At 35.6% G+C, this 22338-nt stretch overlaps 4 protein-coding genes and 1 long non-coding RNA gene across 9 annotated transcripts; 2 read left to right on the top strand and 3 right to left on the bottom strand.

Moving 5' to 3' along the window:
* Positions 1-6: 6 nt before the first annotated feature.
* On the top strand, positions 7-2990 carry Rbsn-5 (Rabenosyn-5). The gene is made up of 6 exons (XM_013324954.1): positions 7-465; positions 879-1026; positions 1447-1667; positions 1799-1993; positions 2312-2572; positions 2850-2990. Exons 1-6 carry the CDS (start codon positions 43-45, stop codon positions 2922-2924), a joined length of 1323 nt encoding a protein of 440 aa, XP_013180408.1. The 5' UTR covers positions 7-42; the 3' UTR covers positions 2925-2990.
* A 311-nt stretch (positions 2991-3301) lies between these two features.
* On the bottom strand, positions 3302-5686 carry LOC106126990 (WD repeat-containing protein 78). The gene has a single exon (XM_013324903.1). The coding sequence runs from the start codon at positions 5510-5512 to the stop codon at positions 3302-3304; it is 2211 nt and encodes a 736-aa protein (XP_013180357.1). The 5' UTR covers positions 5513-5686.
* Positions 5687-6357: 671 nt separating this feature from the next.
* LOC106127219 (uncharacterized) lies at positions 6358-20635 on the top strand. Of its 5 annotated transcripts, XM_013325287.1 has the most exons (6): positions 6358-6457; positions 6773-6876; positions 14778-14863; positions 15804-16316; positions 19540-19760; positions 20034-20508. In XM_013325287.1, exons 2-6 carry the CDS (start codon positions 6849-6851, stop codon positions 20506-20508), a joined length of 1323 nt encoding a protein of 440 aa, XP_013180741.1. In that variant the 5' UTR covers positions 6358-6457; positions 6773-6848.
* On the bottom strand, positions 16669-17322 carry LOC106127221 (uncharacterized). Its single transcript, XR_001228403.1, has 2 exons — positions 16949-17322; positions 16669-16867 (listed from the first exon to the last, which is right to left on the bottom strand). It is a non-coding gene; the product is annotated as an uncharacterized LOC106127221 (long non-coding RNA).
* On the bottom strand, positions 20636-22278 carry thoc6 (THO complex subunit 6). The gene is made up of 4 exons (XM_013325292.1): positions 22098-22278; positions 21635-22024; positions 21195-21357; positions 20636-20996 (listed from the first exon to the last, which is right to left on the bottom strand). Exons 1-4 carry the CDS (start codon positions 22199-22201, stop codon positions 20676-20678), a joined length of 978 nt encoding a protein of 325 aa, XP_013180746.1. The 5' UTR covers positions 22202-22278; the 3' UTR covers positions 20636-20675.
* Between the last annotated feature and the right edge of the window lie 60 nt (positions 22279-22338).

Genomic DNA, 22338 nt, shown 5'->3' with positions numbered 1-22338 from the left:
AAGTGTTTCTTCAATATGTGGAATTGATAGTATCATTGAATAATGGCTGCTGCAAATGAAGACGAAATATTAGAAGGTTTTTTGTGCCCGATATGCAAAGCAGACTTGAAATCTGCTACTCAGCTTACGAATCACTTTGAGAGTTTACATCAGGAAGAACAGGACGTTCTTAAATCTCTAAAGGATATATTCGGTAAAGCGAAGAAAATAATTTTAAACAACGATGATACAGAATTGAAAGAAACTTTTGATCGGGCGTTAAAATTTAATTCGCAAGAATATTATTACCCTAATGAAGAACAGTCAATTGGTGTGTCACGCAGCTCTACCGATTATTTTAGAGGTGTAAGGTCAGCACGACTGGAAAGATATGCAACTGAAACTAATAAACTGCTTATTCGCTTAGACAAGCTCGTCTGTAATATGCCCAGTGAACCAAATCAAAGGAAGGCTTTTGAACAAGAGGTAAGATTAGTCCAGAGCATTTTAATCTTTATGGCGTTAAATCTTTAGAGTGCTGTATAGTGCCCTCTTCTAGCATCTCTTTACACCATGTTAAGCCTATAATTAAGTTCTATGCAGAGTCAGCAACAATCTTGTAAGCCACCGTCATATAAGAAAAATACAATTAAAGACATTTTAACTGTAGGCACTGCACTTAAAACTAATCAATATAACACTATTAAGCAATATAAACAGGATCTGCAAATTCAAGAATTATAATTTTTATAGGAAAAGAAAAGGTTGTTTAAATTATATTGATTCCTGGAATTAATATTACATATTATTACATTTTCCATTACCATTATTGAATAAAAAAGGTAGTATTATTGGTTATAGAGAAAACTAAAACACATGAAAAATTTTAATAATTGCAGGTTGTGCCATGGCTGGATGGTTCCTCGGTGAAACTGTGTCCTAATTGTGCTAAAGCTTTTAACCTGACTAGACGGAAGCATCACTGTCGCCTCTGTGGATCTCTACTCTGTCATGATTGCTCTGTCTTTCTTGATTTAAATGTAGCAAGTATGTATTTGTGCTTCTTTTTTCCTTAATACCTTTATTTCTTTTAATGGGTCTATTAAGAGTAAAAATTTGAGTATTTTATTTATAATATTATAAAAATTTGGTTTGAAATATTAAATTAAATAAGGTAATGTTAGCTTTTATTATCTATGTACATTGTAGATGACTTGCAATATAGTATTATTATTTAGTATTATGCATAATGTTACAGTGGAAAGGGTTTTATTGGATATAGGTTAATCAGCTTATAGTATTGACATGAAGTAAGTAATATACAACTAACAGTAAGTTGCAAATAAGAATGTATGTGAATCACCACAATATGTCAATAATCATTAAATTTAAACAAAAATTTCTGCGTAAATATGTTTTGAACACTGATTCACGCACTGTTACTTTATTGTGTATATATTTTTCTAGAATCAATTGTCGATCCATCCATACCCCAAACATCAACACAACCTGATCAAGAAGTTACAGAGAAGAATGGGCTAAGACTTTGCGAACATTGTTATAACCTGATAGAGTTGCGTAAACAGATCCAAGAGAGACGTAATGCAAAGACAGCACTTGTGACAGCATATGAGCAAATGAGAAGTCTAATGGATCAAGCAAGGCCCGCTGTAGCTATGTACGAAAAGGTAAATAGTGGTACTCCTTGGTATACAGTACTAGCTGTTGCCAGCGACTCTGTCCGTTCGGCATTGAAAAAAAATGTAATAAGTACCCTATGAATGAATGTCCGATGTTCAATATTTTTTTTTATTTCTAGATGTGTCAAAGTCTGTTTGATGGTGAAACAACATACAACTTGGCAGATGTGAACGCGATGCGTGGTAAAATAGGCAAACTGGCAGAGGGTATTGACCTGCTGAGTAAGCAGGTAGTCGCTCACCCCGCAGAGCCCGGCACACGGCAGGCACGACTGCAGAACTCTATACGACAGGCGGCTGCGCATTATATTAAGGTAAAATTGCTTAGTAAAATGAGATTTTGTTGTTGTTTACAGTTGAATGATTGGTGTTTTCCAATAGAAAACACTGAATGGTTTCTCAGTAAATATAGACTTTTCATACTGAATATACACTTGCCATGACTAAGAGCAAAATATCTGTAAAAATATATCATCTTCCCTATCATTGATTTTGACAAAACACAGATATGTTTTAACGAGGATTTTGGTCTTCCCATACTGGAAACCCATGATCAGTGTCTTCCTTAGCTATAATTTACAAATCGGAGTGTGGCTGTAAGATATTTTTGTCATATTTAAATCACTTTCCAGGAGGATCTACTATCATTGCGCAAGTTACCAACTGAGGCTCAGATTGAGGAAGTGCGCATAGAGCGGTACGAGCGTGCGCAGAAGCAGATACAGTTGGAAAGAGAACGGAGGGAAAGAGAAAGAGATTGGAGAGAAGAAGTCTCGGCGAGCGGCAGTCGGCTGGAGCACGCTGATATCGATGAAAATAATCCTCTCATAGAGCAAATGAATATCATCAGAGGATATATAAAAGATGCAAGGAAAGAACTCAGATTTGAAGAGGTAAACATATTGTGACTGAATTGCCGTTTGCCAAAAGACATTATGACTCTCTATCTTACTGTCACTAATATTATAAATGCGAAAGTTTGATGGATGGATGGATGGATAAATGTTTGTTAAAAAGTATCTCCGGAACAGCGCAACGGATCTTGATGAAATTTGGCATAGATGTAGTACATATCCTGAGAGAACATGTAGAATAATTACTTTGTTTTTATTCCTCTTGGACGGTGTTGCTGGTGACTAGTATTTAATTAAAATTATAATATTTTTCCAGGTAGCCATTTTGGAAGCTAATTTAAAAGAACTGAAGAAAGAATATCAACTGCAAATGCTCTCACACAAGCCCTAGTCATTCCTTATTTGATATAAGCTTATTTAAACTGTTTCATTACAAGACTTAAATGTAATTTATGATTTTGTTATTTAAAATATTATTCTTAAGATTAAGAGTAAATAAAATTGATAAACTTGTATCTTGTGTTTCATATTTCAATAGAATTAAATTATTTTAGTACACAAACAGTACCAAGAAAGAAAAAGAAACATTTATTTTTTAAATAAAACCTACCTAACAATAAAAAGCGTTAAAATTGCCTCAGTGAACGTGGACATACTTGTTTTTATCATTAGTCTGACTAAACTTCTGACTTAAACTTCCGACTACCAAATACCTATTTATAATATCATTTAAAACGGCTTAACAATGAATAAAAAATAAAACAAGTATTACTTATAGTGACGTTCTTTATATTTCTCAATTTTTTGCAACTGCTTCAATAACTGAGGTCTCGTACAGAGGGCCTTTTTTATCGCCTCATCTAATATTTTGTGCTGATAGAATGGCGGTATGGGCGTGTCCTCCAAGTGGAACGTGTGCACGCGCCCTAACGTGTCGCCCACGAAAACATTGTCACCGGACTTTGAGAACTTCACAAAGTTCAATACAACGTTACCCGGGAATTTGTACTCGGCACAAGGAATGTGATTTTTCCGACGAAGATCCCATATTGAGAGAACGTTGCCACTCACAGAGATGAGCACGGTTGAGTTGACGGGGCAGAAGGCGACGTCGTAGACGGCGGCGGGGCAGTTCAGCGTCATTATGACGTCGTCCAGCTCCTCCAGCCACAGCCGGATCGCGTTGTCCGCGCCGCACGTCACCAGCAGCCGCTCCAGGAAGGGCGAGAACGTCATGTTGAACACTGGCCCCGCGTGCGCTCGGATCACTTCTATGTGCTGATTCGAGTAGTGAGTCGAGCATTTATAAATGCAACCCTCATCGGTACCCACGAAATATATGTGATCTATTTCGCTGTGCCATTTCATACAGAGCACCGCCGGGTGACGGATTATCGGCACGTCCACGTTGACGCACGCCTTGGCGGTCTCAAGACCCTTCAGCTGACCCTCCACTGTCGCCATGCGCATAATCGGCGAGCAAATAAAATCGTGCGTTTTCGTACTTCTGAATCGATTTATCCTGCCGTCCTGGCAGGTCGTTATCACGAATTGAATAGAGTCTATAAAATGCCAATTGATGTGCCATATCGGCTCGAAACAGGGATTGGTGTCGCGTTTGCTTTTGGCCACGGTCTTGATGGAGTAAGACGTGATGTCCAGGATGAGGACGTCGCCGTTGTGAAAGCCGCATGCCAGCCAATTGGGGTTCTTCTCTGAGAAGGCTACCGCGGTGACGGGATGCTCGAAGCGGTACAATCTTTCGGGCACGCACGGGTTTTTTGTGCACCAAATGCTGATTAGGCCATCGAAAGTTTCTGCAAATGTAAATTTACCATGCGCCACGGCAGCGATATTAGAGTTTCTCGGATTGAAGGATATGCCGGTGATCGGTCGCCCGGACGTTTCGTTACATTCTAATGTCCAAAGAGGTTTCAATGTATAAACGTACTGGAGATCGAGAGCTAGTGGATTGAACTGTACGAGTCCTCTGAATTTTTTCTGGGCATTGGCAAACTGCATCGTTGCGAGAACTCGCTCCGTCAACAGGACGGCATCCAAAAACGCTTGAGTGTTGCAAATATCCTTGTAACTTTTACCCCTGAGCTCGGTAGCTTCGCCTGCAACCTTTTTCTTCTTCCGCAGCAGTTTAGGCTCCACGGATTGATACATTACCATTTCGTCCGGTTCCTCGTCCTTTGCCTCTTTTGCTAATTGAGCGTACGTGTCGTGCATGTCCCACAGAGAAGCGAATGATATCGCATTTTTCTTCTTCGGCCTCGTCGCGATTGTGTGTCGAGATTGTGACACGCATTCCTTAGTTTGCGTCTCCTCTGTCACCATTTTGCGATTCCTTCCCTTTCCGACGGTTATATATTGATAGTAATTATTCTGTTCTTCCACAATATTCGCCTCTACCGTCCCTCTTTCGTACGAAAAGCTAGGTAATTCAAAAAGGAATTCCGTATCCGTCTCTTTGAGGACGACAAAAATTTCTTCTGGGTACTCCATGATTGGTTTTTTTACCGGCATATAAAACGCCGATGGTGCTATTTCGAGATCTATCTCGTCCTTGCTGAAGCTCTCGCCGGTGTCTTTTGTGTGATCGATATAGATGTCGTCAAGGGAGATGGTCGTCGTGTAAACTTTCATTGCGACCTCTACTGTAGTCTTTGACTTCGATTTGCTCACTTTAAGACCGATGTCACTTTTGATGACTTTGTCGGTTCTTCCTCCGAATGCGGCGTGCGTGTGTGTCTCCTCCATCAGTACGTACTCGGGGTCCACGATGTTGTCTGGGGTCACGTCCATTCCATCATCGATCACCCGATACATTTGCCTCTTTTCCATTAAAGATATTGTCCCTTTGCTCATTTTATACAATGTAGTCTGACTGGATTCGCTCATAGTGAGCTTTTGATCCGACGTTGGCGTTATTTGAGACTGATCTTGTGCTTCGGACATTTCGTTAACCGACATTTTGTACTACGTTTATGTGTAAAACAAAGTATTTATTAATTCAAGAAATTTTAGTAATCTCGTCACTTAAATTACGATATTTTACTCCTGTCAAACTGTCATAATTATGTTTTAAATATTTGGAATTAGCTCTGATAAGTTTGTATATTGTTGTTAATAATGTCACTAATATTATAAATGTGAAATTTTGGATGCATGGATGTTTGTTAATTCGTTTTTTATTCCGCGCTGACAGGTTAGCGGGCGACAGCTAGTTTGATTTAACAAAATCAAGGGAATATTATAAAAGGATTTGAGTGACTAAACATTACAGTTTAGAAGAAATAGTGATCAGACGATGATTTCATTTGAATGTTTCGACCGTGCAAACTCACCGTAATAACTAATTATGTGCTTTATGCAATGCACTCTTAAAATAGAACCGGCAGGCTTCGTAGAGCGTGACGCTGTGCGATATGCTACAGTTGTTCTACGTTTTAACATGAGTTGTGAGGTAGAGGACCTTAAAGCACAACCTGCTTTGTACATACCTTACCTAGGTTATTATCTACTGACAGACAGAGTGAACCCTATCAGCAATTTTCAAAAAGAAAAAAAAATGAACACATTAAAAGATTGTAAGCAAACTTCTACACAATAGGTTATCGTAATTTTGTGAAAAGTTTAATATTAAGAGATAAATTGCAAAAAGTTTCGGTAAGAACGAAAAAAACAGATATGCTACCGTTTTAATTTTTTTATAGTATCTTACTTATCGAATGTGGATTTAATTCCAAGCAGTCGGATGAACCTTTCCATATTTGTCACAGCTCAAAGCGACGTGGGCGCGTCGAAGCCGAACAACATGATGTATGGACGACAAACAATTTTCCTGCAATTTAGTGTTTAAATCTACATTAGACTTGACAAGCATTCAGAGCGAGAAAATTGCAGCAGAACAATACGGTATGTTATGAATTATTTTATAAAACACTGCTTTTGATTTTACAGCATACAGCCTGACAGGAATATAGAATAGCGCTTTACCAAAATTTTGTCATTTAAACATACCATAGACAATATCTTCGCTAGGTAATTTCAATATTTCTAATGTAGGTAGATTCGCTTATGATAAATGTTGATGTTAATTTGAGATGCCTTATATCCGACCCATACCAATTATGGTGAGGTAAAGCCAAATTTTAAAGCTTTGATGAATCATTTGTGTTTTATAATTCGCATGGCGGCATCGCCCTTCCTCGGCCACTGGTGCAAGTGCAGCCGACCGTGACGCCTGCTGAGCGAACATTTGTACAGCGGGCACGCGCCAGGATACACTTGTCTAGGCAGATTCAACATGAAGAGGATCATCGCCAGATTGAAGAGTAAGTCCTATTTTTATAGTTCGACGTCAGCTCATACACGTCCGTATTGAGGGGCTCGAAACTTATTGTAATTGATTAGGCTCAAACTCGCTGACCCAGAGTGGATAGTTTTTTCTTTTTAATATAAGGTGGTATAAAATATGGAGAACTGATCGCCAGCCTTCGTTAGTCGGAGAGGCACCCCAAGAAGAAGAAGAAGAAGATAAGGTGGCAAAGACCACCTAAAATAAGATTTTAGGTGGTTATATATCGAAGTGACCAAAACACGTTACCTATTTTGTATGTTTTAGGTCGTTTTAAATTTATATTTGTATTCACAGATCATTAAATATGCAACCGGCTTCAATTTTAAATGTCGTTACACCGTTTGGTTCACCAGATATTATATTTTTTACTAGCTGGCGTCAAAAATATTGTCTTAAATGATGTATAAATTTTGTCAAAATTAGGTTTCGCGCTAAATTTCAATGCAAAAGTTTCTTGTTACTAGCCGGTGTAAACATAACCTTGCCGTGGTATTTCCTAGCCGTTCGTATTCGTTCCCTCCAAGGCTTCACGTAAAAAGATAAAAAAGGCGACATCGATGCAGACGTTATCTTAGACTTAATTTCACTGAGCACCGCCCACCTTTCGACGAGTACTGAGGTACACGTGTGCGTGCCGAGGTGAATCGTACCCAAGTATCGGTAATTGCCATCGTCTTTTGCACAACGTTAAATATAATGAGCTCTGTGACGCACCGTGATATATGAATTCCGAGAAAATCTCATCGATTTTGGTCAACATTATTAAAAACAATCAGTTAAAAAAGACGTGTAATATAATGTGTAACAGGTTATAAATATCTTGTTTTTGCCTTATGAGCTGAAACAAATGATTAATATTACAAGCACCTACGATACACTACCATATCTGATTTACTTTTAAAACTATGTACGAATACGAATGAATTGATAACGGTTAATGCTCAAATAATGTTGTACAAAATCATAGAAACTTTGAAAAGGAAACATATTGTTTTGGCGGGCTGTCAGTGTGACAGTAGAAGCGCGCGTCTTGAGCGCGGGGGGATTCGCGAGCGGGCCGGGGTCGAGAGGTCGCGCGCGCAGACGCGCCCCGCCCCCCTAATTGCCGCGCCCCACGCAAATAAATAATTTTTATCCACCGTGCCGAGATCACGCTCCCTCTTGACCTCAAATTGCCGCGCGTGAAACTCTTTTTTTTTTGTAAAATTATAATCGGTTACCCCGATGCTCGGCGTGCGGTGTGAATTCCTCGCGGATGCCCAAAAACGAAACGCAGAGCGATGATTCCGCCTTTATGATACCATCGCTACGTCGAATTGTTAATGATACGTTTCAAAACTCAGCACAGATCAGATGTAATAATTATAATACCTTTCGAGCTCACTCCAATACATATCGTACATAATTTAAAATAAGCTTATTTAATTTATCTATTAATGGTTTTGAATATAATCTTATATTTCCTTCTTAAGCCTTGCTACATTACCAAAAAAACTATCGACAAATCACAAAAAAAGAAAGTCGCGATTATGCAATTCCAAAATTGACATTAAATTACGCAAGTCTCAATTACAGACATTTGATTTCCGCTAGTTACAATACGTGTATAATAAAGAAGCATAGAGCATTGTCCGGGCCCGGCGACTATCCGACAACATTCTTTTCAAATTGCCCAGCGTATAAGATGAAGTAACAGCCCATCAGGCCTCGGAATATTTTGCAATGCACGTCGGGAACATATCATTGCTGAAACGGAACGTGAATAAATGGAAAATGTCTCGTATTATATCAGATTTTCAACTGAATATAAATATAGGTACTATCTTTACCAAATTGAATTGTGGGCCTATTACATTGACAATACTATGTTTTCTACGTATTTATGCAAATCTGATAATCTTCGTTCAATGTAAATAAAATTTGATAATATCAAACATGACCAACAACGACCGACGAACAATATTAACTTGATTAATAGATTAACAGCATAATTCTTCATTGAACCGTGTGCGTAGTAGAAAAATGAAAAAAAAATGTAATTAATTCTTAGTTGTTAATTAAGGAATGTTATGTTATTTACTGGTCAACAATTATTTTAGACAAAAAACTAAACAATTAAAAAAAACAACTTCAATAAAACGACGTCAACGATAGCGTTAAAGATAAGATTTTTAAAAGTATAGAGTATGTCAAAAATTATCTAGAATTTAACAAAAAAGCGCATTCTTATTCAACGATTTCTATGAGCTATTTGAGGCACAACTATTTCTATGGGACGTCACGGCGCCGGACGACCGAATCGAATCGTCAGCCAGGTGCCCGACAGCCTGTCATTTCCTATTCGACACAGACGCCATGTTTTGCGTTGTTATGAAAGCGTTCCACTGACCTCGACGAAATTTCGCTTTCAATAGATCCAAAGTTGCAACTGTCTAGAAAATGTAGAACTCATCAAAGACTCGTTTCTTTGCGCTTGCAGTTTTAGATAAAAGTGAATTGCATTTTATTTTTATTTTGCGCGTGAAGCTACTTTCATTTCCAACCGCTGCACTTAGATTCTTTAAGTGGTCACAATGGGCTTAAATCTTTTTTCTTTTTGCAAAAATAAACAAACCCACTGGTTTTATTGAAAAGACTTATGGACTGTATGAATAAATAAAATTCTTTTTTTATCTACATATTTTTTTATATCAAAAGGTGGCAAACGAGCGAGCGGCCACCTGAAATCGTTGAAATAGCGAAGTGACCGTTGCCAATAGACATACGTAATTGCATATGCGTTGCCTACCTAGATTATATTATTAATAATGAAATGTTTGTGTTATTGTTTATTTCATGTAAGCAGCGTAGTATTGCATTATCGGTGGTAGTATGTAGTACATTAGAACTGGACTGGCAAACAAATGTTCGTGCAATTTTTGTTGCGTGAGTTGTATTTTAATGGTAATTAGGGGATGTAGCGTCAGCAACAAACATTTTATTTTCATTAAATTAGGAAATAAAGATTATTTTCCAAAAATAATGACATCAATGTTTACATGTTTGTCCGATCCGACGGCATCTCCAGAACGTCTTAACGTTCTTGTCGAAATTTGACATAGATGTAGAAAATAGTGTCGAAGAATACATAAACAATTAATTTTGTATCCCAGCGGACGAAGTCACGGGTGAAATCTAGCAAACTACAATATTTTTAAAAGTTAATGTATCCGAACGTGTGAGTTATCGATTTAAAAAAATGGCAACCTTTTTATGCCATCGATCGCAAGCTGTTCTTTCTCACGCTGCAATTATCGGTTACCTACACTTACCCTTAATTCGCGCACCGACCGTCTGCCTACCACATGTCGATACATCGGCTGCCCTTGCCGACTGCCGATCGTACTCTATTTTGATAGCTGACTTCAAAAAGAAGAAGGTTATCAATTCGTCCGTATTTTTTATGTGTTACAACTACGTGCCATTGCTTGATTTTCATTATTAACTTTACTTGAAATTAAATCACCAACAATTAACGTTGTTTATTAAATAGATTTTATTATTATTCGATATTCTATCTTTTATTTAGTAAATTGTAATTGGCGAAATTTGTGTATCTTCAGAATATTCGAAGAACTAATGAAATATTTCGAAACAAATACGTTAAATGTATTTCTATGTATGTAGCCATCAACACAACATGTAACCGCCTACGGTACACGTGCTTAGAATCGCGTGTAATTTCAAAAATTTTAAAACTCCATGTATTTTTATGACAATGTATCATTACTAAACAATATAGGTCAACATAACACGATATCCGAAGCATTTGATTCAGTAAAAATAGTAGTTTGTCTTTGGAAAGTGAAAGTAAGAGAGTTGCCATTAATAAAATAATAAATTTAGAAATTGGCTATTGATTTATGACGGGAATTATCCAATCGGAAATAAGTTCTTGGAAAATGAGCGCATTGCTGACGTCAGATTTACCAAAGACAGCAAATACGAAAATATGTAAAATTTGAAAATTCAATAGATGAACTTTACTTTTAATTTGATGAAAATTAATTTTATTTTATTTATTTCCATTTTTCTGTAAAAAAAACTACGTTAAACTGTTTTTGATTCCAACGTAATTACTATTTAGTATGTACCTATATAAAAATAATAAGTCACGAAAATCTTTTAGAAGATCACAAGCTTTGAATGATTGTTAATTATTATATTTATTGGAGGCGTTCCCTACAAATATTCGATAGGCTCGGCTATAGTAATTTTTTGATAATGATCGCCGTTACAAACGCGTAGGCTGAATTGTTGCCCAGTGTTTTATAGGCAACTAATCGAATTCACACACTTTTCTTGTAATTATAGTATTCTGATAGGAATAAATAAATAAAACCGTGAACTTATTCGTGGATTTGTGAAGATACCAAAGTACGACGAAACTAAATTCGACGAAAATTAAATTTAAGGTTATAAGCACAATAATGCTCTATCGAAATAATCTGAAAGATAGTAGTTATTGGACCTTTGTTTGTTACATCGTTATTTTATAAAAGGAACGTTCAGTCAGTTTGATTTTCACTACAAAGTATTAATTCAAGAAATGATAAAGTACGCATACCATAAATGAACAACAAATGTATTAAAAAAAACAAAAACTAGCTTTATGTCCGCATTTCAGTGAACATTGAAGTCGGGTGCGCGTACGCACGTTTTGGGCGATCGTGATCCCCCCTCTTCCGCGTGTCCCGCGTTCCCCCCGTGCCAGACACATTCCCGCCATAGCGATATGCTCGTGCCTCTTTAACATATTGTCCTTTATTTTCACGCGTCAAAAGGTAAGGAACGCAGCGTAATAAATAAGACATTCTTTTACCTCTTAATCTTTATGGGCTTTCATTCACAATGAATTTTTTTACGTTCTATGCGGAAAATATTTGGGCGCAAAAAAATCATAGATGGATATCATCTCCCTGGGGCCTTATCCGAATAACGTGGGGTCGGAGTGCCCAGCTTTATCAATCTAATTTTTTTGGATTCATTTTTACAGCCTATGATAAGAAAATTTTAAGTTTAAAAACAGACTGGCCGTAAAAGAAAAGAAAATCGCAATCATAACTGGGTTTTAAGTGCATGACACTTTGTTGACTACATTTTGTTGTCTTTGTTTTGTCAAAGAGAATGTAAGAGATGACAATATGTTTTATAAAAACTGTCAGTCTAATGAAGTTCTGGGGTTATATTTATTCAAATCATTATTTAGGGGTGAATTCTATGAATATTGGATTTATTTCTAACAGCAAACAAACAATAAACGGGAGCAAAACATAATGGAAAATAAACACAGGTGTTGAAACGCGCCCTGCAACGTGGGGTTCTAATTCTGAGGCGGGAAATGTGCTAAAGCTTTTTAAAAACAAAGGTGGTGTTTAGTCTCCTAATTGTATTTAGCGCCTGACAATTTGCTTTCGTGATTCCTGTACATAAGAAGTACTAGCAGGAACGTGTTACTATAAACTATTTATCTAAGAAAGCGTGTCTTAGCGGTTAACGTTGCTGGTTGGCTTATGTAAAGATCAAAAATAGAATATCATATTGGAAACTAGATAATGCGTGTATTTTTTCGGTCTACTAAATTATTAATTTTGTATTCCATATAGTGTGATATAAAAACTTTGGGACCTTTTGACTATATGAGTGTGATTTCGTGGGAAAATATATAAACGTTTTGGTCATTATTGGAGATCATAACCAATATTTTTCCTTAAATTTATGGTTGTCAATAAATTGTAATTATTATGAATCTGTAAGGAGAGCGTGCAGCAGTGACCAGGGATACAGAGATGAATGGTAACAGTTCGGAGCGTGCGATCCCGCGATGGTAATGACTCCGAAACACTCGTCCGTCTAAATTAGGCGAGCTACAAACGTAGGGATAATGAAACTCTCGTGACCGCAGAATAGGGTTGCCACAACTTTTTATTATAAATATGGTATTTTACTTTTATATCTTAGTACTTGATTTGAAAGCATTATTTTTGTAAGGGAAAGGAGTAAAGCAATAAAAGAAGGGAAGGGATAATATACTATCAGTCAGACAATAGCAGACATGAAATGTTTTAAGGGATAAACTCGTTATTGGCACTAGCAATTGTTTTGTATTGTATACTTGTATTTAACAGTGGTAGAGCCCGCTTTAATATCTTCGCACGAATTGACCCGGCTTGCCCGGTGAAATACCACGACCACACCGAAGACAGGCGTGAAGTGAAAGCAATTCTGCGTTTCGTCTGATGAGTGTGCGTCCCGGAGGCCTAACTTAGTCCTCTGTCCGTTCCCACCCTTTTTCTTATAAGGAAAGGATGGGAAGTGGAAGTGGACTTTCCGGATGAGAGGATGCATGGCAAGGGAAAATATTTTCTTTCTGTGCATCCTCTACTTCGTTGATTAAAGGTAGGCAACGCATATGCAATTGCGTATATCTATGGGCAACAGTCACTTCGCTATTTCAGCGATTTCAGGTGGCCGCTCGCTCGTTTACCACCTTATGATATAAAAAAAGCAATATTACCAAAGTCAGCATCATTAGCTGCTACTCTGATGACCAGACCTTTATATATCTTTGTGATATTAAGGATTTGTCCTGCGTCTGCATAATTTATGGTATGACTACTGCCGTTGGTGTGTACCGCGGATCGTGTCCCGGGGCGGGCGCGGCGGTGCGTCCGAGGCCCAAGCCCGTGAGAATGTTGCGAGTCGTTAGGGTTAATTTGTTTATCGTTACGCAATTTGTGATCACTATGTTAGGTCTAAGATTGTGCGTAACATATGTGACAAAAAATCGTTTCTGCACGCCAAGATTTCTGTACGACGAGACAAAAATGTTCAACTTTTTACTTCTTTACTCATCTATAACCTTATCAATCGATTCGTTGTTTTTATCGTGTATTCTATAAAATCTAATCGAAGTATAATATCTATAGGTTTATATCAAATCGTTCTTTTTTTTTATTAAGAAATGGGGTTAATTTGCAAGACCCCTTCTGTTACGGTTTGTGACGACACGTTGATCAAACAGAAAGTTATCCGTTAAATAACGTATAATAAGCAAGAACTACAGAGGTAAATTTTCGTCTGTATATTGTAATATTCTTTGTCTTCTGTTGAATATAAGTAATATTAGAACAATCAATAAGATGCATCACTTAATCCGTCTGGTATCGAATCGAAATCGAGAACGACTCGATGCTTCGACTCCAACAGTGTTTGGCGCGAACTCGCCAACGACGGTTGTGGGTTAGGTCATGTCTGGCGCACCCGCAGTTCTATGAATACGAAAAGCTAACAATTTTTAAATTTCTATAACGCATCAAATTGACAACGGTAATTAATTTTTATAATGTGCTCTATTTTAAAAATGTTTTTGCGTAAATATGAAGAATTTATTCGCAATAATCAAACGTAGATTAAGTGATGTTTTGTGCAAAGTGAATAGTGATTGCTAGTTACATTTTTATTTTTAATTAACCAATATGCAAACATGTTTTTTCCATTGTGTGTTTTGGAAATATTTTATAAATAGAAACGAGTAAATTACACATATAATATTAATTTAACAAGTCATTGGAACCGAATTGTTTGCTATTTAATTTAAAAACCATGAATTAAAATCACACAAGGGATCATCTCATACCCTGGCAGCAGCAAACTAAACATTCATAGAATTGTGAAAATACAATCTTCGCTTAACTAATTTTAAAATGTGTAATTTAACTGTAACTATCTTAATTTAAGCTAGGTTAGTTTTACCCTAATAAGGTCAATTTAAAATTTATAACTCGAGACTCTTTAGATATGTTAGTGAACAAAGTTTTTTTTAATTGTTCACAGAAATAAAAGATCAACCACCACCTTACCAAGAAAATGCAACGAATCAATTCGAAGATGTACAGGAGACATCGCAGTCACCAGTTACGGTAGGTAACACAAACTGGCACTACACTCAGGTGGCCGCTTCTTCGTTTGTCACTTAAAAAAAAAAATCTTGTAGCAACACTTTAGAAAGTGATTTACTGTCAGTGATAGTCAAATGTATTAATTAAAGCCCGGGTGCAGTCTATGGAAGTGAATTTCTTACGTTAATTACTCGTTTGCATTTTAATTTGGTGATATAACATAGTAAAAAAATATTCTTACGTCGCCCCGCCGGAAAGCTGTGCCCGATAACGTTCATTCCTGTCATTAGATGTATGCATAGTCGTAAACATAAATACGTACATATGTTAACTTATGTAAATAAAATAGGAAATCATCGTTAGTAAAACATAAAAATGTGTACCTAAGGAATAAATAAAAAACTAGAATTTATACAAAGAAATTATTCACCGCGTGTTTCCCATAAAAATAGTTAACCTTTGTAACCATTATAGATATGAAATATTTATGTATTGGTTGTTTTTATTATATATATTATTATAAAAAAAGACGAATGAGAAATATTTTTTTTCTTCTTGTGATTTCTTGCAGGTTATGATTGAAAAATATTATTTATTGGATTGTATGTCTGTATTAACATTTTATTTTCTCTCAAACTCTAATGGAAGGCAGGATTAGTTGTAATAATGTGCCATAGGTACATTAAATCATCTGTTAAATAACATAATGATACAGCTGTCTGCAGACTCGCACAGACTTTTGATTACATGCCATAAATTATAGCAATCCATGTTCCATAAACACATTACTATTAAACAAATTATTTATTATCATATAAATAAAATACCAATCAGTACATTTTAACATAAAGATTGGAATTGTGTACCTAATATTTGTGGGCGGACAGTGTCTAGACTCATTTATAACCTCAAAATAAACTTTACTAAAGATGGCGCTTAAAATTAAACATAATTTTTACAGGATAACGCACCGATGTGCGAAGTGCTAGACTTATTAGCGAACTGCAACATAACCTCAAAGTCCGATGAAAATTTGCATTCTGACGATTACGTTGAAATCGAAGAAATGGGTCTTTGGCACTCATCGCCGCTGCAGCAACGGCACAAATCCAAGATCTCTCTAACATGGGTGCTTAAAGACAACTTCGAAAACGTTAAAGTCAAACAAGATGATGTAATAAAAAATAAATTAGGTTATTTGGGTAAGAATTGTAACCAATTAAACGAAACCGAACGACTTGTTTCAAAGTATAAGGGCCACGTAAATCGAGTTGTTGGTCGTAACGAGAACTATCATAATTTAAAGTTTAGAAGCGCCTGTGAGGAGTTCAATGGTCAGGAATCTTATTCGGACACTAGTGTTGGCACTGAAGAGTATGTGCGGAGGAAACACCGACATCGACATAGGAGAAAAAAACGGCAAAACGGAAAGTTCGGATATGACATCAGAGATTTGGACAGTTTCCTTAGTGCAGTAAGTACCATTTTGAAATACATTTCTATTTCTTAATATACTAATTCCATTTTTTCTTATTTTATTTTCCAATTACACAACAACATTGTGATTATTAATTATAAATTAAAGAATAAACTACGCTAAAATATAATAAAGTTTAAAAAAAAACAACAGACAATGTAACGATTATTTCCGCCAGCTGTTACTTGCAACAAATTCAAAGCAGTTAGCCATATGTTATATGATCATTACGATGTCGGCGAATCTGACCAACTGACCAGTAGCTTTCGTATAACAACGAAACCATACAAACGCGATCGCGTGGGAACAGATTACCGCAGAATATTTTAAAATAACTATTAACCCACAAATATGTTACCAATTTATTCCATAACAATGGTTATACAATGTTAACATTGTTAAAATGTGATTAGAAGAAGAAAAATGAGTACCCGTACTTACTTATTGCCAACATTATAAAACCGAACTATTTTAAAGATTTTGGCGGCTTGTCTAAATGCGTTGATTTCTTTGCCCATCGATACACGTATTGAATCAAGATGTTAAACCTGTAAAGAAAGCTTTGGCAAAATATTTAACAACTTAAACTTGATTTATAGCGTCTTTAAAATTGTGAATAGAAAACTAACAACAAATATCTTCTGCCATTTGAAAACATGTTCAATCAATGCCAACATAAATAAAAACTACGTTTAAAACCGCTACATAACTTCCGAGTTGGAAATGAAGATGATCGTCTAATTCATTTTTAATTACATCACAAATCGATGCTAGATTGTGTCAGTGTGCCAACGTGCGGTGTAAACAATCAAGTCCACTTCCTTGTCTGTCTGTCGATCTGTGTTAATGATGATGTCTTGCGTTATTTGAAAAATTGCGAAATCAATTAACTTATAACATCTCGCATACTCTTTCCCATTACTTTCCTTTCCTATTTTTACTGGAAACGTTTTTTACGTGCACACAATAAAACCATGGTAGTACTGATTAAACGGCAATTGTATCTGGCTTAGAAGATAAATTTGTACAGATTATTTATTAAATATATTAATGTCAAATTAATGTTAATTGCACGATTATAATTTATTTTTATCACAGGATTAAGCGCGATATAACTGTATAATTTATTTGTATGTATTTACGAGCGTACTTTATTGTAATCGCTTAAAAACATTTTGAATTTAGTCGCGATTCGAGTACCTCGGTCATTACTCATTTCTGCAATATTATTGTGACAACGTAATGTAGGATGGAGCGGCAACAACACTATCAAACTAAACTGCACATACTCCCACACGATTATCTTCTCTACTCCTATGTTTTAAGGTTTACATTGGTTTTTACGTGGCGATAATTTATGTGACAATTGTGTTGCTCGTAATTTTTGTTTTTGCAATACAGAGACGATTTCATCAAAATTCCTACATCCTAGGAGAAATTATTTACTAAGAAAAGTTTAACGGTAGAAAATTGTATTGGCTTTTTTATTTGTTACATTTTCATTGAATTATTTATAGGTTAAATCTGAATATCTGAAATATCCAAAAATTTGTTATACTTACACAATAAAAAATTAATCAGTGAGGTTTTTTGAGTAAAAAACTACCTCTACTATTTTATGAAGTATTAAATAATGATATTTCAGTTCTATTTTGCAGAAACATTAAACTGACATTAACTTTAAAGTTTATAAGATAAAACGTAGGTAATCCTTCCTTAATAGTTGGTTCGACTGTGCAACAAAATTATACCTTACTCCATTATTTTACAGTTTACAAAAATACAAAGATATTTAACCTAAAAAAAAAAGATGACGGAAATTTGTTAACCGCGAAATTGGCTCAAAATTGTTCGCGGTATAAACTGCATCTTTGAAATACGGTATTTTGGCAACATTAAATACGGACTTTGTATCGGCCTTAAACATTACCGATTTAAAAAAAAATACGCTGCGATTTCACGCAATTATCGTCTCTCCGTATTGAAAATTGAACGCTTTTTTCGATTGTAAATATGTAAAAGGAAAAAATGACGGGACTGACTTGGACCGCAATCTGCCGCGGTCATTTAGATTGTTATTTTTTTTTTAAAGAAAGCGTTCTGTCATGGCTAATTTATCGGTTAGAACACTCGCGTACCCTTTATTTCCGTAGCAACAAGAAAGGGAAAACGTTAGTACACCTGCTACTGTTAGCACATTGCTCGTTTAAACAAACTAACGATGCTATTGTTTTTTTGTTCTTCAAAAAAACAATAAATAATACTTGTATGATGTTTCATACCATTGTACAAAAGCCTTAATAACCTTGTAGAGCAGTCTTTCCCAAAGTGGGCGATAACGCCCCCTTGTTGGCGCTGCAGGTCTAAAGTTGCGGTTTATAGTAAAAGTTTCGTTTATAATTCTCCGTTAATATACATATATAGGTCACAATAATTAATTAATTTAATTTGAAATTATAGTGGTTTTTTAAATATGTGAAAATATTTATCTGCAAAACTGCATAAAATCTGTTTAAATATATATTTTTTATTAATCTTCTGTGACATGACAAAAGATAAACTTTTAGCACACATTGACAGAGATATATTTTGTTATTTATTACCGAGTTCGGACCTGTACTGCACCATTCATCAGCGCTCTTAATTTAAAACAACGATATATCTTGGTGAGGTTAAACGCTAGTAAGTTAATTGCGCCAGTTCGTATCGCGTGTAATATGATATACCGATGGACGTTAAAAAATCGCTATATAATGTTCCGATGAGTTGTGTCTCGACCTTTGCCTCATGAATTAAAAAAAAAAAAGTTTTTATAGGTTATACATCTCCGAATGATATGCTGTTGCTTTAGAAGTGTGCTTTGTAATTGATACTGATTGAAATCTATCATTTATATTTTGTCTAGTTGTTAGAACTGGATTAAACACCTTCTTTTTTTATTCGACGTTTATTTTCCGTTATATTTTTTATTTATAACATTTCGTTAATTTGAATAATCATTAATTAATTTGCTCAAGCATAAAATGTAATAGATTTTTGCATCACATTCATTCAAATCGTATAGGATATACATACCAAGTTTTTGTAGTCGTTTAGTTTTTTAAGTATCCGTAAAGAGCATAACATAATATTTTTTTTATTAATAATCTTCAAATTAATACTTACAGTTACTTTTACTTACCCAAAAACTGTTAAATATTTTTTTAATTATATTTGGTAGGCATCTATAGATCATCCGGGGAACATACCAGTAGTGATAGCATTCCCGACCACACTGTATCAGACGCAAAAGGATTGCCAGCAGGAGCTGACCCTGCCGCTGGGGACAGTCGTCAACGCGGTGTTCAAGAACCAGCAATGGGTGTACGCACAAACTCCACACGGCCACGAGGGATATTTACTGTATACAGCTTGTCTGCCGCTAGGAATACTACCGAATAGGTAACAAAATTCCTACTTTTATGGCGTGCTTACATTTTGCCAGTACAGTAGGAAAGTAGGGCTGGCCTGGAATGGACTGCACGGGCTTCCTAGCATCCTGGTTACTGTTTACATTATGTTAGTTATATGCCAGAGCTGAATCCAACTTTATTTAAGATAGATTAAGTATTGAGTAGCCTTACTTTCTTCATTAAAAAGGCACACGAGAAAGTGACGTGTAACGCAGACTTGAATATTTTGTAGTAACGTTATACAATAACTTCTATGTTCTAGGACATCAGTACAAAAGAAGACTCCTTGCTGGGAAAGCAGCACTGACATCTATCCGCGGCCGTGCGGCAACCTCACGGATACGGAGAAGGAACAACTGCGCGGCCGCACGCGTTCCGAAACACGCAGTCGACCGCGCCTCGACAGATCTATAAAATCTCAAACCTCCTGCGCAGAGAAAGACTTTGATACGTTATATTTAAAAACTAAATCTATTTGTTCAAATATTGATAAGATTCATGATAAAGAGAATGTGCAAATTAAAAGTGTTGTGAGACGTCAAACTTTGTTAGTTGTGAATTGTGATTATGGCGGGAATGCATTGAATAAGACGTTATCTGTGAACAAAGGCGACGTTGTGATGTTGATGCAAGGTGTAGGTGAAAGTGACGTTGATTCAGAGTGGTTTTACGTAAAGAAAAAAGATGGAAGTCAGGGTTTCATACCTGCGGTTGTAGCTGGTCATGGATATATTTAATAAAGAATTTGTTACAATTTTTTTATTTGCCTCACCCCAACACGCATATTGAAAACATTACTAAATTCTTGTGAACAATGACCTTAAAATTGTGTAAGTAGGATAGTTAAAAGAAATAAAAGTCAAATCAATTTTCAAAAATTATACTATGAGTTATTACAAACATATTATCTAAAATGTAAAACTTGATCTCTGTATTTAAAACTGGTGCAGATGTCGATTTCTGGGCTGGATCCGGCGATCGCTAGCAACTTATTTGGGCTAGTTCTTAATTCTGCAGAGTATACAGTTGTGGCTGACACAGGGAGTTCAACTTTGACTTCTCCAGAGTAACTCAGTTGGTAGAGATGCTTAGCAGCTCCACCCGCAACTATACAGTCTTCATGGAAGAATGAGACGTGGATACCACAATCTGGGATGTCAAACACCATCACAGCATCAAGCGAACGCTGATGCCAGAGCGCTAGTCGAGGACCACCACCGCACACCTTTGAAATACAAAGAAATATATAACTAATTTGTAACATTCCCTCATTTCTCTTTAACATGATTTTGTTACAAATACGATTATAATATTCCCATGAATGCAGATTGATTTAGTTTTGCCAACAAATTAAGTCAAAACTCATAATAATATTAAACAAACAAATTAGTTACACATATTTATAAAACAAATTTTAGCTTACTATCCAGTCTTCATCTAAAGCCACAGATCCAATCCATTTACCAATTTCAGGTCTGGAAATGTTAGCCTTTTTATGTGGTTCCAGTTTGTTGTGTGACTTTACCATTCTTGTGTCCCACAGCATTACCAAGCCATCTTCACCTGCTGATATTAACTGTTTCCCTCTGAAACATTAAGTAATAAAGATGATGTGAAAATATTTCAACCCACCTGACAAAAAGAGTTCATGTTAAGAGATCTGATAGGAGATAATCTTTATTGGATGGGTCATTTAGACAACACTTTTTTTTAAATTTTAAACTTAATATCCCTTATAACAGATAAGGTAAAACTTTTATAAAATAACACTTCTTTTAAAGACTTAATTTTTATCAGTACTGTTTTGTCATATAGGAAATAAACAGACTTGCAATGAAATATAATAAAATACATAATAAATACCTTCCATGGATACTGTGAATGAAATCTTTATGTCCATCAAATGTATTTAAACGTCGTCCATCTTCTAAATTATATACATAAACTTTATTATCACCACAACCAGCATAGATCTTATTTTCTTCTTTATTGAACCATAAACTGTTTACATCAGTTTCGTCAATCTTCGATTGATTTGATATTTTGATAGTCCAAGCAGGTTTACTTAATTTTGATTGAACAACCGCCTTCCAATCCCAGCCAGATATTTCATTCACCGTACCGACAATAAGAAAATTATCAGTAGTGGCCAAACTACAAATCTGGGTCTTGTTTTCTAACACATGCAAATGTTTTGGTTTGTTATAATCAGGAGTAAGTAACTCAATAACTGGATGAAGTATTGCATCAAGACTGTAAAAAAGAAAAGTTTTTCAATTTCCTTTATCATAAATTATATAAAATGATTACCAAATCAAATACTTACTCAAACACCGCGATATGACCGTAAATATTACCTGCAATTAAATATTTCCCACAAGGTGAATATGTTTGACACAAAACAGTGTTGTATAACATTTTATCCAGCATTTTATAGTTTTTTAATATTTCAAGTTTTTTCTCAATAACTTTACAAATCAAACATAAACAATAATCATAACCTTAAAAACAACACAAACGGAATTGACAATTAACATTGTTTTTTTAATTCCATGACAGCATGAAAC

The sequence above is a fragment of the Papilio xuthus genome, unplaced genomic scaffold (genome assembly GCF_000836235.2).
Source record: "Papilio xuthus unplaced genomic scaffold, Pxut_1.1 DF824888.1, whole genome shotgun sequence".
In the NCBI taxonomy this organism is placed as follows: Eukaryota; Metazoa; Arthropoda; class Insecta; order Lepidoptera; family Papilionidae; genus Papilio; species Papilio xuthus.
Note: the sequence above shows the minus strand (reverse complement) of the source record. Positions and strands in the feature narration are given on the sequence as shown.